Source organism: Aotus nancymaae, unplaced genomic scaffold (assembly GCF_030222135.1).
Source record: "Aotus nancymaae isolate 86718 unplaced genomic scaffold, 86718_ANA_hifiasm-v0.15.2.pri h1tg000019l, whole genome shotgun sequence".
NCBI classification, from domain to species: Eukaryota; Metazoa; Chordata; class Mammalia; order Primates; family Aotidae; genus Aotus; species Aotus nancymaae.
In genome coordinates this window covers 29,755,028-29,769,134 of record NW_026988431.1, presented here as the reverse complement: position 1 = coordinate 29,769,134, position 14,107 = coordinate 29,755,028, and the positions used below count along the sequence as shown (strand labels likewise).

At 41.2% G+C, this 14,107-nt stretch overlaps 1 protein-coding gene and 1 non-coding gene across 9 annotated transcripts in view; one reads left to right on the top strand and one right to left on the bottom strand.

Moving 5' to 3' along the window:
- The first annotated feature begins 2,024 nt into the window (after positions 1-2,024).
- On the top strand, positions 2,025-2,184 carry LOC135275988 (U1 spliceosomal RNA). The gene has a single exon (XR_010343564.1). It is a non-coding gene; the product is annotated as a U1 spliceosomal RNA (small nuclear RNA).
- Positions 2,097-14,107, bottom strand: part of CEP63 (centrosomal protein 63) — an 83,824-nt gene continuing 71,813 nt past the window's right edge. For 7 of the 8 annotated variants that reach the window (XM_064378715.1, XM_021666633.2, XM_064378711.1 and 4 more), the window contains one exon: positions 12,691-13,214. In XM_064378715.1, coding sequence (XP_064234785.1) covers positions 13,056-13,214 — 159 coding nt within the window. In that variant the 3' untranslated portion in view covers positions 12,691-13,055. Of the gene's footprint in view, positions 2,181-12,690; positions 13,215-14,107 lie in introns of those variants that run through there. The other variant, XR_010343453.1, reaches the window with a different exon arrangement.

Here is a 14,107-nt window from a genome sequence, read left to right as displayed (position 1 = left end):
TATTGATGAGAAGCTTTGCCAAAATATTGTTAATTTTCTTTACAATATTTATTTGAAACTTACAACAGTAAAGATTGCATATAAAGATTATAATTGAGATTCCCCTTCTTTCATTGACAAATTGTTAAAATTCTTAGCTGCCAGTGGTGGTAGTTCACACCTGTAATCGCGGCACTTTGGGAGGCTGAAGTTGGTTGATTACTTGAAGCCCGAAGCTCAAAACCAACCTGGGCAACATGGCAAAACCCCATCTCTACAAAAAATACAAAAACTTAGCCAGGTGTGGTGGCACATGCCTGAAGTCCCAGCTACTCAGGAGGCTGAGGTGGATCACTTGAGCCCAGGAGGTGGAGGTTGCAGTGAGCCGTGATCGCACCACTGAACTCCAGCCTGGGTGACAGAATGGGACTCTACGACACACACACACACACACACACACACACACACACACACAAACACACACAAATTCTTAGCAATATTATGAATAAATTTTAAATCTAATCAAATATTTTTAGATCCAGTGTTAAAAAATAATGAGAAACACTTATTTGGAGAATTGTTTCTTGTTGGAGCAGGCACCCTGTAGCTGACTTGGCAAGAGAGGCAGCAAAGTATGCCAGCAGTAAACAGACATAATTGTCTGACACATCACTAGATAATACTTTTGGCCTTGTTTGTAGTGTTTAAGTTTAGGTCAAGGATCCAAAATGCATCTTGAGATTTCAGAAAGATTCAGAACCTGTTGGATTGTTTTGTAAAGACAGATTTGGGACTGCTGTCCAGAGTTGTGCCCACCTGAGCTCTGCCTGGTCTCTTGCAGAAGTCCCTCCTCCATCTCTCTTCTCGCCCCAGTCCTAAGGGACTGCACTTTGGCAGTGAGCAATTATCTTGGAGCACACAGAGCACCAGCTCCTCCAATAGTGCTACAGGCCCTTTGTCCACAGAGGAGCATACTCTACAACTCTGCAGAGAAAATGTCTGAGTAGTCCAGCTTCTCACTGGTCATATGCAGTCAGCCCATGAGGCTGCATGTCAAGCACTGGGCTTGTGACCTACAGAGATTGTAGTGTGCTTGGTCAAACCTGGTCTTCCTCCAAGAAGCCCCAGGAGAGGAGCACCCCCCCATCACAGGCTTGACTTCACTGCCCCAAATGCTGAGGGCTTCCAAAACCTCAGGGCCTAACAATAACAGAGGTAGAACGCTCTGATCTGTCAGATACAGAAAAATAGTTCTCCAAAATTCCAAAAAGTATGTCATGAATAAAAAATTAATATTACCTTCCTTGGGTAAGTTAATTTATTATCTCAGCCCATTTAAAGACTAAGCTCTTATTTAGTCAGAACAGCCAAAGCAATCCTAAGCAAAAAGAACAAAGCAGAGGCATCACACTACCCAACTTCAAACTATAATACAAGGCTACCATAACCAAAACAGCAGGCAGGGTAAGGGTACAAAAACAGATACAAAGACTAATGAAACAGAATAGAAAACTCAGAAATAAGGCCACATGCCTACAGCCAACTGATTTTCGACAAAGTCAACAAAAATAAACCATGGGAAAAGGACTTCCTATTCAACAAACAGTGCAGGGATAGCTGGCTAACCATATGCAGAAGATTCAAACTGGACCCTTACCTTTTACCATATACAAAAATTAACTCAAGATGGATTAAAGAGTTAAATGTAAAATCTCAAATTATAAGAGTCCTAGAAGAAAGCCTAGGAAATACCATTCTGGACATAATCCTAGGCAAAAAATTTATGACTAAGTCCCCAAAAGCAACTGCAACAAAAACAGAAATTGACAAGTGGGACCTAATTAAACTAAAGAGCTTCTGCACAGCAAAAGAAACTATCAACAGAGTAAACAAAATGGGAGAACATATTCTCATACTATATATACAATCTGACAAAGGTTTAATATCCGGAATCTACAAAAAAACTTAAATAACTCACAAGAAAAAACAACACCATTAAAAAGTGAACAAAAGAGATGAACAGACACTTCTCAAAAGAGACATATATACTTACGTGGCAGAGAAGATACAATAATCACGAAGGTGGTTCTCCCAGGGCGAAGCTTATCCATTGCACTCCAGATGTGCTGACCCCTGCGATTTCCCCAAATGTGGGAAACTCAACTGCATAATTTGTAGTAGTGGGGGACTGCGTTTGCACTCTAAAAAAAAAAAAGAAGAAGAAGACATATAAGCAGCCAACAAGCATATGAAAAAATGCTCAACATCACTAATCATCAGAGAAATGCAAGTCAAAACCACAATGAGATACCATCTCACACCAGTCAGAATGGCTATCAAAAAGTCAAAAAAACAACAGATGCTGGTGAGGTTGCAGGGAAAAGGGAATGCTTTAGATACTGTTGGTTGGAATGTAAATTAGTTCAGCCACTGTGGAAAACAGTTTGGAGATTTCTAAAAGAACTTAACTACCATTTGATCCAGCAATTCCATTACTGGGTATATATACAAAAGAAAATAAATAATTCTACCAAAAAGACACATGAACTTCTATGTTCAGCATTACACCATTCACAATAGTAAAGACACAGAATCAACCTAGGTTTCCATCAATGATGGATTGGATAAAGAAAATGTGGTACATATACACCATGGAATACTACACAGCCATAAAAAAGAATGAAATCATTGTCCTTTGCAGCAACATGGATGCAGCGAGGGGCCATTATCTTAAGCAAGATAAGGCAGGAACAGAAAAACAAATACTGTATATTCTCTCTTACAAGTGAGAGCTAGACATTGGGTAGTAATGGACATAAAGATGGCAACAATAGACACTGAGGACTACTAGAAAGAGGAAGAAGTGAGGGGAGGAAGGGTTGAAAAACTACCTATAGGGTACTATGCTCAGTACCTGGGTGATGGGATCATTCATACCCCAAATCTCAGCATCATGCAGTGTACCTATGTAACAAACATGCATATGTCCCCCTGAATTTAATATAAAAGTTGAAATTACTTATTTAAAAAAGACTAAGTTCTTAGAGTAATGATTGACATTAAGCACAAGTACTGCCCCTTGTTAACAAGTGAACGTTCACAGGGAACCAACATGACCAGGCATGAGACAAAACATAAGTAAGCCTCTAAACTCTTAACCTGGAGTCCACAGACACTCCCCAAGGAATCCAAAGATAAAATTTAGAGCTTCATGAACTTGGATGGGAAAAACTGACATCCTTATTTTCAATAACCTCTGACTGAAATGTGCTTTTCTTTCATGATGAGTATAGGCCACAGTGATAGCATTACCTGTAGTTTTATTCCAAAAGAAATTACAGAGAGTGTCATAGCTCATTACAATTGTCATGGACATCTTAAAACATTACTTTCATGTGTCCCCACTTCAAAAGCATGCTAGGTGATAGACCTGACCTGGCACTCAGTCCTGTTATTTAATAAGTTAACAAAGAAGTCCATAACAAATTTGTTTTTTCTTTGGTTTTCATAACTGAATGATGATATAATTTATTTTCCTTTTAATGCTTTGAATCTTATTTTATGCACTTGGTCATTATTCGAAGGGGTCCATAGGCTTCCCAACTCTGCCAGAGGAGTCCCTGACACACAGAGGGTAAAGAATCTCTAAGTAACTAAGTCACCAGCTCACATTCCATTTGGGAAGCAACAGAGGAATCTGAGGCAGGATCCTTGCCGGTAGGAGGGAGAGAGGGCTCTCCTAATCCCGCTCACAGACTGACCTGGCCCTGGGGAATTTGACTTGCCATGTTTTCCATTCTGTTTTGGCATATTCTTAAAAAATTCTTGATGTGATTTGGTTGTGTCTCTGCCCAAATCTCATCTTGAATTCCCATGTGTTGTGTGGGAGGAACCCAGTGGGAGGTGGTTGAATCATGGGGTCAAGTCTTTCTCATGTTGTTCTCGTGATGGTGAATAAGTTCTCATGAGATCTGATGATTTTAACAAGGGGAGTTTCTCTGCACAAGCTTTTTCACCTGCTGTCCTCATGAAAGATATGACGTGCTCCTTCTTGCCTTTCACCATGATTGTGAGGCTTCCCCAGCCACATGGAACTGTAAGTCCATTACACCTCTTTCTTTTGTAAATCACCTAGTCTTGGATATGTCTTTATCAGCAGCATGAAAACAGACTAATACAGTAAATTGGTACCAGTAGAGTGGGGCACAGCTAAAAAAATACTCGAAAATGTGGAAGCAACTTTGGAACTGGGTAAGCAGAGGTTGGAACAGTTTGGAGGGCTCAGAAGAAGACGGGAAAATGTGGGAAAGTTTGGAACTTCCTAGAGACTTGTTGAATGGCTTTGACCAAAATGCTGATAATGATATGGTGAAATTCAGGCTGACATGGTCTCAGATAAAGATGAGGAACTTGGGGGAACTGGAGCAAAGGTGACTCTTGCTGTATTTTAGCAGAGACTGGCAGCATTTTGCCCCTGCCCTAGAGATTTGTGGAACTTTTAACTTGAGGGTGATGATTTAGGGTATCTGGCAGTAGAAATTTCTAAGCAGCAAAGCATTCAACAGGTGACTTGGGTGCTGTTAAAAGCACTGTTTTAAAAGAGAAACAGCATAAAAGTTTGGAAAATATGCAGCCTGACAATGCAATAGAACAGCAAATCCCATTTTCTGAAGAGAAATTCAAGCCCGCTGCAGAAATTTGCTTAAGTAATGAGGAGCCAAACATTAATCCCCAAGACAATGGGGGAAATGTCTCCAGGACATGTCAGAGGTCTTCACAGCAGCCTCTCCCATCACAGGCCTGGAGGCCTAGGAAGAAAAAATGGTTTCATGGGCCAGGCCAAGGGTCCCCAGGCTGTGTGTAGCCTAGGAACTTGGTGCCCTGTGCCCTAGCCACTCCAGCTATAGCTGAAAGGGGACAACGTAGAGCTCAGGCCATAGTTTCAGAGGCTGTAAGTCCCAAACCTTGGCAGAATCCATGTGGTATTGGTCCCGCAGGTATGCAGAAGACAAGAATTGAGATTTAGGAACCTTCACCTAGATTTCAGAAGATGTATAGAAATGCTTGGATGCGCAGGCAGAAGTTTGCTGCAGGGGCAGGGTCTTCATGCAGAACCTCTGCTTGGGCAGTGTAAAAGGGAAATGTGGAGTCAGAGCCCCCACACAGAGTCCTCACTGGGGCACTGCCTGGTGGAGCTGTAAGAAGAGGGCCACTGTCCTCCAGACCCCAGAAAGGTAGATTCACTGACATTTTGCACTGTGCACTTGGAAAAGCCAGACTCTTAATGGCAGCCCATGAAAGTAGCTGGGAGAGAAGCTGTACTGTGCAAAGCCACAGGGATGGAGCTGCCCAAGACCACGGGAACCCACCTTTTGCATCAGCATGATCTGGATGCAAGACATGGGTTCAAAAGAGATCATTTTGGAGCTTTAAGATTTGACTGCACCACTGGATTTTGGACTTGTATGGGGTCTGTAGCCCTTTGTTTTGGCCAATTTCTCCCATTTGCAATGGGTATATTTACCCAATGCCTGTATCTCCATGGTATCTGGGAAGTAACTCCCTTTCAATATTGCAGACTCATAGGCAGAAGGGATTTCACTTGTCTCAGATGAGACTTTGGACTATGAACTTTTGAGTTAATGCTGAAATGAGTTTAAACTTTGAGAGACTGTTGAGAAGGCATGATTGGTTTTGAAATGTGAGGACATGAGATTTGGGAGAGGCCAGGGGTGGAATGATGTGGTTTGGTTGTGTTCCCACCCAAATTTCACCTTGAATTCCCATGTGTTGAGAGGAATCTGAGTGGGATGTGGTTGAATCATGGGGGCAGATCTTTCTCATGCTGTTCTCATGATAGTGAATAAGTCTTGCAAGATCTGATGGTTTTAAAAAGCACAGTTTCTATGCACAGGATCTCTTTTGCCTGCTGCCCTCCCCATGTAAGACATGACTTGCTCCTCCTTGCCTTCCACCAAGATTGTGAGGTGTCCCCAGCCACATGGAACTGTAAGTCTATTACACCTCTTTCTTCTTTTGTAAATCACCCAGTCTCAGGTATGTCTTTATCAGCAGCATGAAAATGGACTAATAAAACACTTAATACTTCAAATATTTTGAATCTCTGGAAAACAGCTTGAGAAATGTAGAATTTAAGGAATGTGGATTTAAGGAATGACTTTGCCTGAGAAGAGTCTGGAATTGCTTGGTGTTATTAAACAATGTGTTAATGTTAAACCTTTTGGAGCAAAATAAATAGATCAGGTGATGCCTTCTTAGTCTACATAGACATTGAACTTTTCCCATCCTTTGCTCACAGTCCAGAATTTATTAGTATGAGCAGGTTACTGCTGGGGTTCCATGCTGGGCTGAGGGGCCCATCTTCCAGGAGAGGGGATCCTTGGGGAAGCACCGGGCTCCTGCCCCAGCCACTGCCCTGTTGGGTTACACAGGGACTTGGAGGGTTGAAGTGAATGCTCCTGTTGGGACCAAAGGCTGTGCTTGCCTGTGGCTGAAGAAACCAACTGGGAGATAATACTTCCAGTCTTGTTTATTGCATTTCATTTAAGCTGAGGATCTGAAACACATGTCCTAGATTGCAGAAAAATCAGCGACTGGTGGGCTGTTTGGGTTTATGCTACACATCAATGGCAAGACAAATCCAAGAGCTGGTCCACTGAGAGGCTTCCATTGCCTCCCAAAGCCAGTGCCACAGGAATCAGGACAGCTCTGGGAAGTAGTGATTAGCCCATCCACACTAGATACCTATCAAAGGAGTAGCCACTCCAGAAAAGGACTGGGAACACTAGTTTCAAACAGTGTCATAGCTGATCCATTTCTCACAGCCAAAGAAATAATGCAGGTTTAGGTAATGTACTTGGCTCTTCTTTCTCTACTTTGCCCAGTCATGCTTGTAGAATGTTGAGGGACTTGCTAAGCAGTCTTAGGGCGGAAGTTCAATATGCTCACATTTCCACATCAGTGGTCTGTAACCCTCTCTAAAAGTGTTCTGTAAACTGTCCTCTAAGCACTCAGGTTAGTGCCAACTATTCCTGCAGCTCCTCCTTAGAATACACTTAGCTAAGACACTGCCTGGCTGATGAGTGGACTTTGCTGCCTGTACCCTTGCCTAGCAGGCAGCAGCACCAAGACTGAACTCCCACCTGGAGGAGCAGGAACTTCTGCAGTGTGCAGGCCCCTGGCCCTCTGCCCCACAATATCACACAGTGCAGAGCCACCCCACACCGCAAGCAATGATTGACAGAGCTTGATCATCCACTCTCTCAAAGAAAGGTACCACTGTTACTCCTGAATGTGAACTGAGAGCTGAAAATAGAAAACTTTAGAATAGCTTGTGCTATATGTGATATTTCCTTAATATAAACTTGATATTTTTAAGGTGCTGCCATGCATCAGAGGCTTTTTTTGATAACAGTTATTAAGATATAATTTACATACTATATAATTCACCCATTTAAAGTACACAATTCAGTTTTTAGTTGTATATTGAGTTATGCAACCATCACAATGTTAGAACATTTCTATAATCTCAAAAAGAAACCCCATACCCTTTAGTCTTCACCTCCTCATCCTCTTATCCCCATCCTCCACCGCCCCCTCCACTCCACCAACCCCTAGCAACTCCCAATCTGCTTGCTGTCTCTATAGATTTGCCTATTCTGGGCAATTCATATAAATGGAATCATACAACATGCGATTTTTTTGTGTGGCTGGCTTTCTTCCTTTAGCATAGTGTTTTCAAGGTTCATCCATGTTGTGGCATCAGTAGTATAATACTTTACTCCTTTTTGTTCCCATATAACATTCCATTACATGGATATACATTTTATTTATCCATTCATCAGTGATAGACATTTAGGTTGCTTCCACTTTGGTGCTATTGTGAATAACGCTGCTAACATCATTTATGTACAACTTTTTGTGTATCTATGTTTTCACTTTTCTTAGGCATATATTTAGGATTGGTATTGCTGGGTAATATGGCAACTCTAAATTTTTGAGGAACTGCCAAACTGTCTTCCAGAGCGACTGCACTGTTTTATATTCCCATCAGCAACATATGAGCATTCCAATTTCTCCACATCCTCTTCAACACTTGTTACTGTCCATCTTTTTTATGGTAGTGGGTGTGTAATGGTATTGCATTTTGATTTTGATTTGCATTTCCCTGATGACTAATGATGTTGAGTATCTTTTCATTTGCTTATTAGCCATCTGTATATCTTTGGAGAAATGTCTATTCCAATCTTTTGTCCATTTTTGAATTGTCTTTATTATTGAAAAGCTTAAATTTTGAATGACTATTCAACTGCACTTTAAAATTCAGCCCCAGAAGGGAGGGGCTGGACTCCTCCAATTTTATGTCTCTCCCCAGAAAACGGGATACCATTCTGGGAGAACTCTAGTCCCTAAAGCTATGGTTCTTAATCTCTTTTTGATTCACAGATACCTTCAAGAATTTAATGAAAATTATGAATCTTCTCCCCAGAAAAATGCACACATGCACATTTATGTGTTTTGCATTTAATATCAAGGAGTTCCTGGCCTTCCATCAACTACTGCCTTACGTTCTTTCTGTAAGAGCAGTGCAAAAGTTCTTCTGATTGGATGATTGTCAGATCATTGAACCTGGCCTTAATGGGCAACATAAAATTCCCAAATTCTAGGTCCTCACAGAGGACAAAAAAAAAAAAGAAAAAAAGATGTGAACTATACTGTTCGAATTATCGAAATTGCACTCTGAAGAAACAGCTTTTACAAAAGATTGTTTTAAAGCAGTCCATCATCCCTCTAAATTTTCCCCTTTCATAAGAGCTTTACAGCATTATGTTTGGGGCCCTCTCAGAACCCTTTCCTTTGAATTGGATGTCAGCCTTATGCCATCAACCTATAGTGAAGCACACTGTGGGGGAGCTATGCAGATTATTATTACCAGTTACGAAAATGTTGGACCTCTCTTCTGGATGTTCACATACTTTACAAAACGCTTATTCAAACACACAGAAAAAAAACTGCTTTTCTTAAGCCTATGATTTTTTTTTTTAATCTCATGGATACCATAAAACTTTTAGGTAAATGTTTTCTCCTCTGCTTTCCCCCCTCTGAAGCTCAGAGGAAACTTGGCTGCCTTCCTCTAGCAACTGGACTGGACAACTGGATTCATTAGTGAATTAATGTTTACGACCCTCATTTTCCCTCTGCCCTGATTCCACTGTTTGTTTCTTTTCGATACATTTATATATACTATTTCAAACTGTTTTGGGACAAGCTGACACATTTCTAACTTTGTCATTCTACACTTCAGTGTTCATGACAATTGTTTGCTTAACCTATGTTCTCATACCATAGAGTTTATTTTGTAGTTATCTTTCTTATCTGTAACATTTAGGTACTGGACTTGAGTGTTTTGCAAACAGAAAATCATCACCCACAGTTTACCAGGTGTTATGTGTATGTATGAAAGAGAAGGTAAGAATTGTCTAGGGTTAAGCAGACGTCATAGAAACACGGAGTGATGTAATGTTTTTTCCACACTTCTTGAGATCAAATGAGGCTGCAAGGGAAGTCAACTTTGCCCTCTTCAGCTAAAATCTGCACAGGAATCCAGATGAAAATTCACTGGGAATCCAAGACAAGAGGAATGAGATAACTTGCCCAATAAAACATTACCTGTAAACACCAAAAGTATACTACAGATCTCTAATCTTTTCATCTCATTTGGGTACCCTGACCACTGACAGATTTTGTAAAATGTGTGTTAAGATACTAACTCAAATTTAGTTTAGATACATTTTAATATTTGGTATTAATATATCTTTTTTAAAAATGAAGGTGAGAGACTATAGTCAAATGTTCCGACAAATTTGGACAAAGGAAATATTCAGGGTAAACTGCAAGTGAAAGACCCTAACAGGTGAAAGCTTCCTGCATTCAGTAACAGAAACGAGGCCAGCACCGGTGGAGCATAGTAAAGGATGATGCAATGGGTGATTAGACAGGCCCAGATTATCAAGGCCCTGTAGGCTATAATTCATTTGGATTTTATTCTGAGTGCAGTAAGAAGCCTTGGGGCGGGGCGTGGTGGCTCACGCCTGTAATCCCAGCACTTTGGGAAGCTGAGGCGGGTGAATCGCTTGAGGTCCGGAGTTCCAGACCAACCCGACCAACATGGTGAAAACCCATCTCTACTAAAATACAAAAATTAGCTGGGCCTGGTGGCACACACCTGTAATCCCAGCTACTCGGGAGGCTAGGGCAAGAGAATCACTTGAGCCTGGGAGGTGTAAATTGCAGTGGCTGAGATCTTGCCACTGCACTTCAGTCTGGGTGACAGTGTGAGACTCGGTCTCAAATTAAAAAAAAAAAAGGCCAACAAACATATGAAAAAATGCTCATCATCACTGGTCATTAGAGAAATGCAAATCAAAACTACATTGAGATACCATCTCACGCCAGTTAGAATGGCGATCATTAAAAAATCTGGAGAAAATAGATGCTGGAGAGGATGTGGAGAAATAGGAACACTTTTACACTGTTGGTGGGAGTGTAAATTAGTTCAACCACTGTGGAAAACAGTGTGGCGATTCCTCAAGGACCTAGAAATAGAAATTCCATTTGACCCAGCAATCCCATTACTGGGCATATATCCAAAGGATTATAAATCGTTCTACTATAAGGACACATGCACACGAATGTTCATTGCAGCACAGTTTACAATAGCAAAGACCTGGAACCAACCCAAATGCCCATCGATGATAGACTGGACAGGAAAAATGTGGCACATATACACCATGGAATATTATGCAGCCATTAAAAATGAGGAGTTCGCGTCCTTTGTAGGGACATGGATGAACCTGGAAACCATCATTCTCAGCAAACTGACACAAGAACACAAAACCAAACACCACATGTTCTCACTCATAGGAGGGTGTTGAACAAGGAGAACACATGGACACAGGGAGGGGAGCACTATACACGGGGGTCTGTTGGGGGGGAGGGCGAACAGCGGGGGGGTGGGGAGTTGGGGAGGGATAGCATGGGGAGAAATGCCAGATATGGGTGAGGGGGAGGGAGGCAGCAAATCACACTGCCATGAATGCACCTATGCAACAACTTTGCATGTTTTTCACATGTACCCCAAAACCTAAAATGCAATAAAAAATAAAAATAAAAAAATAAAAAAATAAAAAAAAGAAGAAGGCTTCGAAGAGTCTGAAAGGAAGTAGTGGTGACACTGTTTCACTTACAATTCTAAAGGATAACTCTGGAAGCTCCGCGAGTTAGTGGTGTGAGTAGTATCAGTTAGGAGGCTACTGCTAGAATCTAGGTGAAAGAGAAGTAGTCTGGATCAGGTGGTAGAAGTGCAGGGGGGAAATGGTTGGGTCTGAGATAAGATTCTAGGGGAAGAAATGACAGGACTTCCCAAATGACTGGATATGGAGATGTGGGTAAGGCAGGAATTAAGAATAACTCCTAGGAACTGACATAATGCTATGTCCTGACATGGAATCTTAGCAAGAGGGAGAATAAAGAGTTCTCTCTCGGAAACAAGATGTTCGTCAGATATCCAAGTGAAGATATCACATAAGCAGCTAGGTGTCTAAGATAGCAGCTCTGGCGAGAGGTCAAGATTAGTAATAAGGGTCACTGGCCTACAGGTGGTATGAAGAGCTTGAGAACAGAATGGAAACTTCTAGGGAAGAGGATATGGAGTGAGAAAACCAATGACAGAGCTCTAGGAGGCCCTCTGACTTAGAGGTTAGATAAGGAAAAGCCATGAGATGGAGTGAAGGATGAGGTAGAGAGGAAACCAGAAGTTCCAGGTCATAGAAGCCAAAAGAGGGTCCAAGTGTCCTGAATGATGCTCAGACACTGATTAGGTCACTGGTAAACTCAAGAGCAAGAAAGCAGTCTGGGGATGGAAGTGGTGTTGGAGAGGGTTAGGAGAGAACTGTGGTGGGCGGGGTGAGGAACTGGAAAGAGTCACCGCAGACAACTCTTTCCAGAAGTGTTTGGGTGAAGGGAAGCAAATAAACATACAGAACAGTAGACAGAGAACATGAAAAAAATTGAGTATTTTTTAAAGGGTAAATAACAGGATGTTTTATGCGATGGGAAAGATCCACTAGACAAAGAGGATTCACGTGGAGCCACACCCTTGAGCTGGCAAGTACACGACACTGACCTCATCTGTAACTGCACATTCTAGTTCCTTTGCTAGATCTATTTCCTGTGACCCTCAGATGCTGGTATCTTTCAGGGCCCCAAACCCAGCCTCCTGCTCTTCTCTCTCTCCACAGCCTCCCTGGTGGATCTTATCAACTCCCATGGTTTCAAATGCCTCCAGCATGTCAACATCCCTATCTTTGTCTCCCATCTAAACTTGTCCTCAGCAGCGCAGATGCTGAACATTTATTTCCAGTGGATATTCCATGGGTACCACACACTAAAGCCAGTACCTTGCCCTCCCCACCTCTCTCCACTGTTTGAGTGCTGAGCAAGAGAGGACTCCTTGCTAAGGTTCTTCAGCACACTCCCCTTATTTACTGCCAGCCTAACTTTACACATCACCAGCCCCTTAGCTAGGAGGGGCTACCAGCCCAGTAAATAATCAACCCGGTTGGCTAGTAAATGGCAAAACCAGTCTATCAATCCAAGTAAGTTTGACCCCTAAACTCATGCTTCTACACATTTCCCTTAAAGAAAGTTCCTGACTTTATTTTCAACATGTATTATAAAATCCTTATTACAGTACATAGTTATTCACATTTAAGTCAGCAAGATAAGTATCACTTTATGATAATAAATATTTGTATTAGAAAAAAGTCTAGCAAGTGTTTTATTCTCACAGGTTATTGCTGGAAGAAGTCCTTCAAACAAACCAGTGCAGAGAAAATGCCTATCAAAAGTACCTGTTTTTCAGATTTCTTCACCACTGCTTTAGATGTATAATTTTTATAATTTTATCTGTTCATGTTTTTAAAGAGCTGCTACTTCAGATGACAGTAACTCTTTGGTGTTTATTTTTATTTCCAAGATTGTGATTTTTTAAGAGGCTACTTTAAGGCTGTGAATTGTCTCACTGTCTTTTCACTCTCTCTTTTTAGTTCTTCAATATGGGCATCCAAGCGCTGCAGAATGTGATGAGACCTCAGTTCCTCCTCTTCCAAAAATCTGGTAGCTATTGAACCAAGGGGAGATACAGGCAAGGAACACTGGAAGAGAGACAAATTTTGACATGTGTAAATGAGTGTTACATTTCTAAGACACACTGTTCATGATATTTTCTAACTAGCAATATTAAAAGGTGATTTTTTTTCTCTGAAGAGACTTTTTTTGGTTTTTATCCTAAAAAGAGCAATAAAAGAAAAAAAATCAGTAAGTTCTGAAAAAATTAACACTCATCTCTCCCTTTCTGATCCAAGTTACAACAATGTAAAGTATCACAAGTTATCAGTTTGAAGAATATTTCAATTTAGACGTCTATATCCTTCTGTAGTTAATGCCTATTATTTCAAACTCACTTTAAAAACCTGAGTATGTCACTTTGATTTTAAAGCACAGAAAATTAAACAAAAAAAAAAATTAGATGCCAGCTAAAATCAATATTTTTTCTCCTCCAAACTTTCAGTCCACAGTCCCCTATTTGAAACCCTTGGGTCTAGTGATGTTTCAGAATTCTGATTTTAGAAAGGTAATACAGAACATATGCCATATGTAGTCAATACTCATTCCCAATAGCAGTAGTTGTGTTCTATGAAGTCACCCAAAACACTGAATTAGCAAATACAAAATTTTTGGCCCAGGGGAAATATACACATAAAACAAATTCACACACATACACACCCTCCCCACACAGAGAGTATAATCCTAAATCCTAGAACAACTCATTCTGGTAGATTTATTTTTTTATTTCACATGAGAGATATGAGGTTCAGAAGTGGTAACTCTCCTGAGGCCACCCCGCTAACTGGTGCCGAAGTTGGGATTCAGACTCCATCCAAATGGCGCAGAGCTGAACTTCTTTCCCTACACTGCGCTGTCCCTGCCATCTCCAACTTCTGGTCACCTCCACGTAAGCAGGGACAAGAAGGCAGAGTGTTGCCTA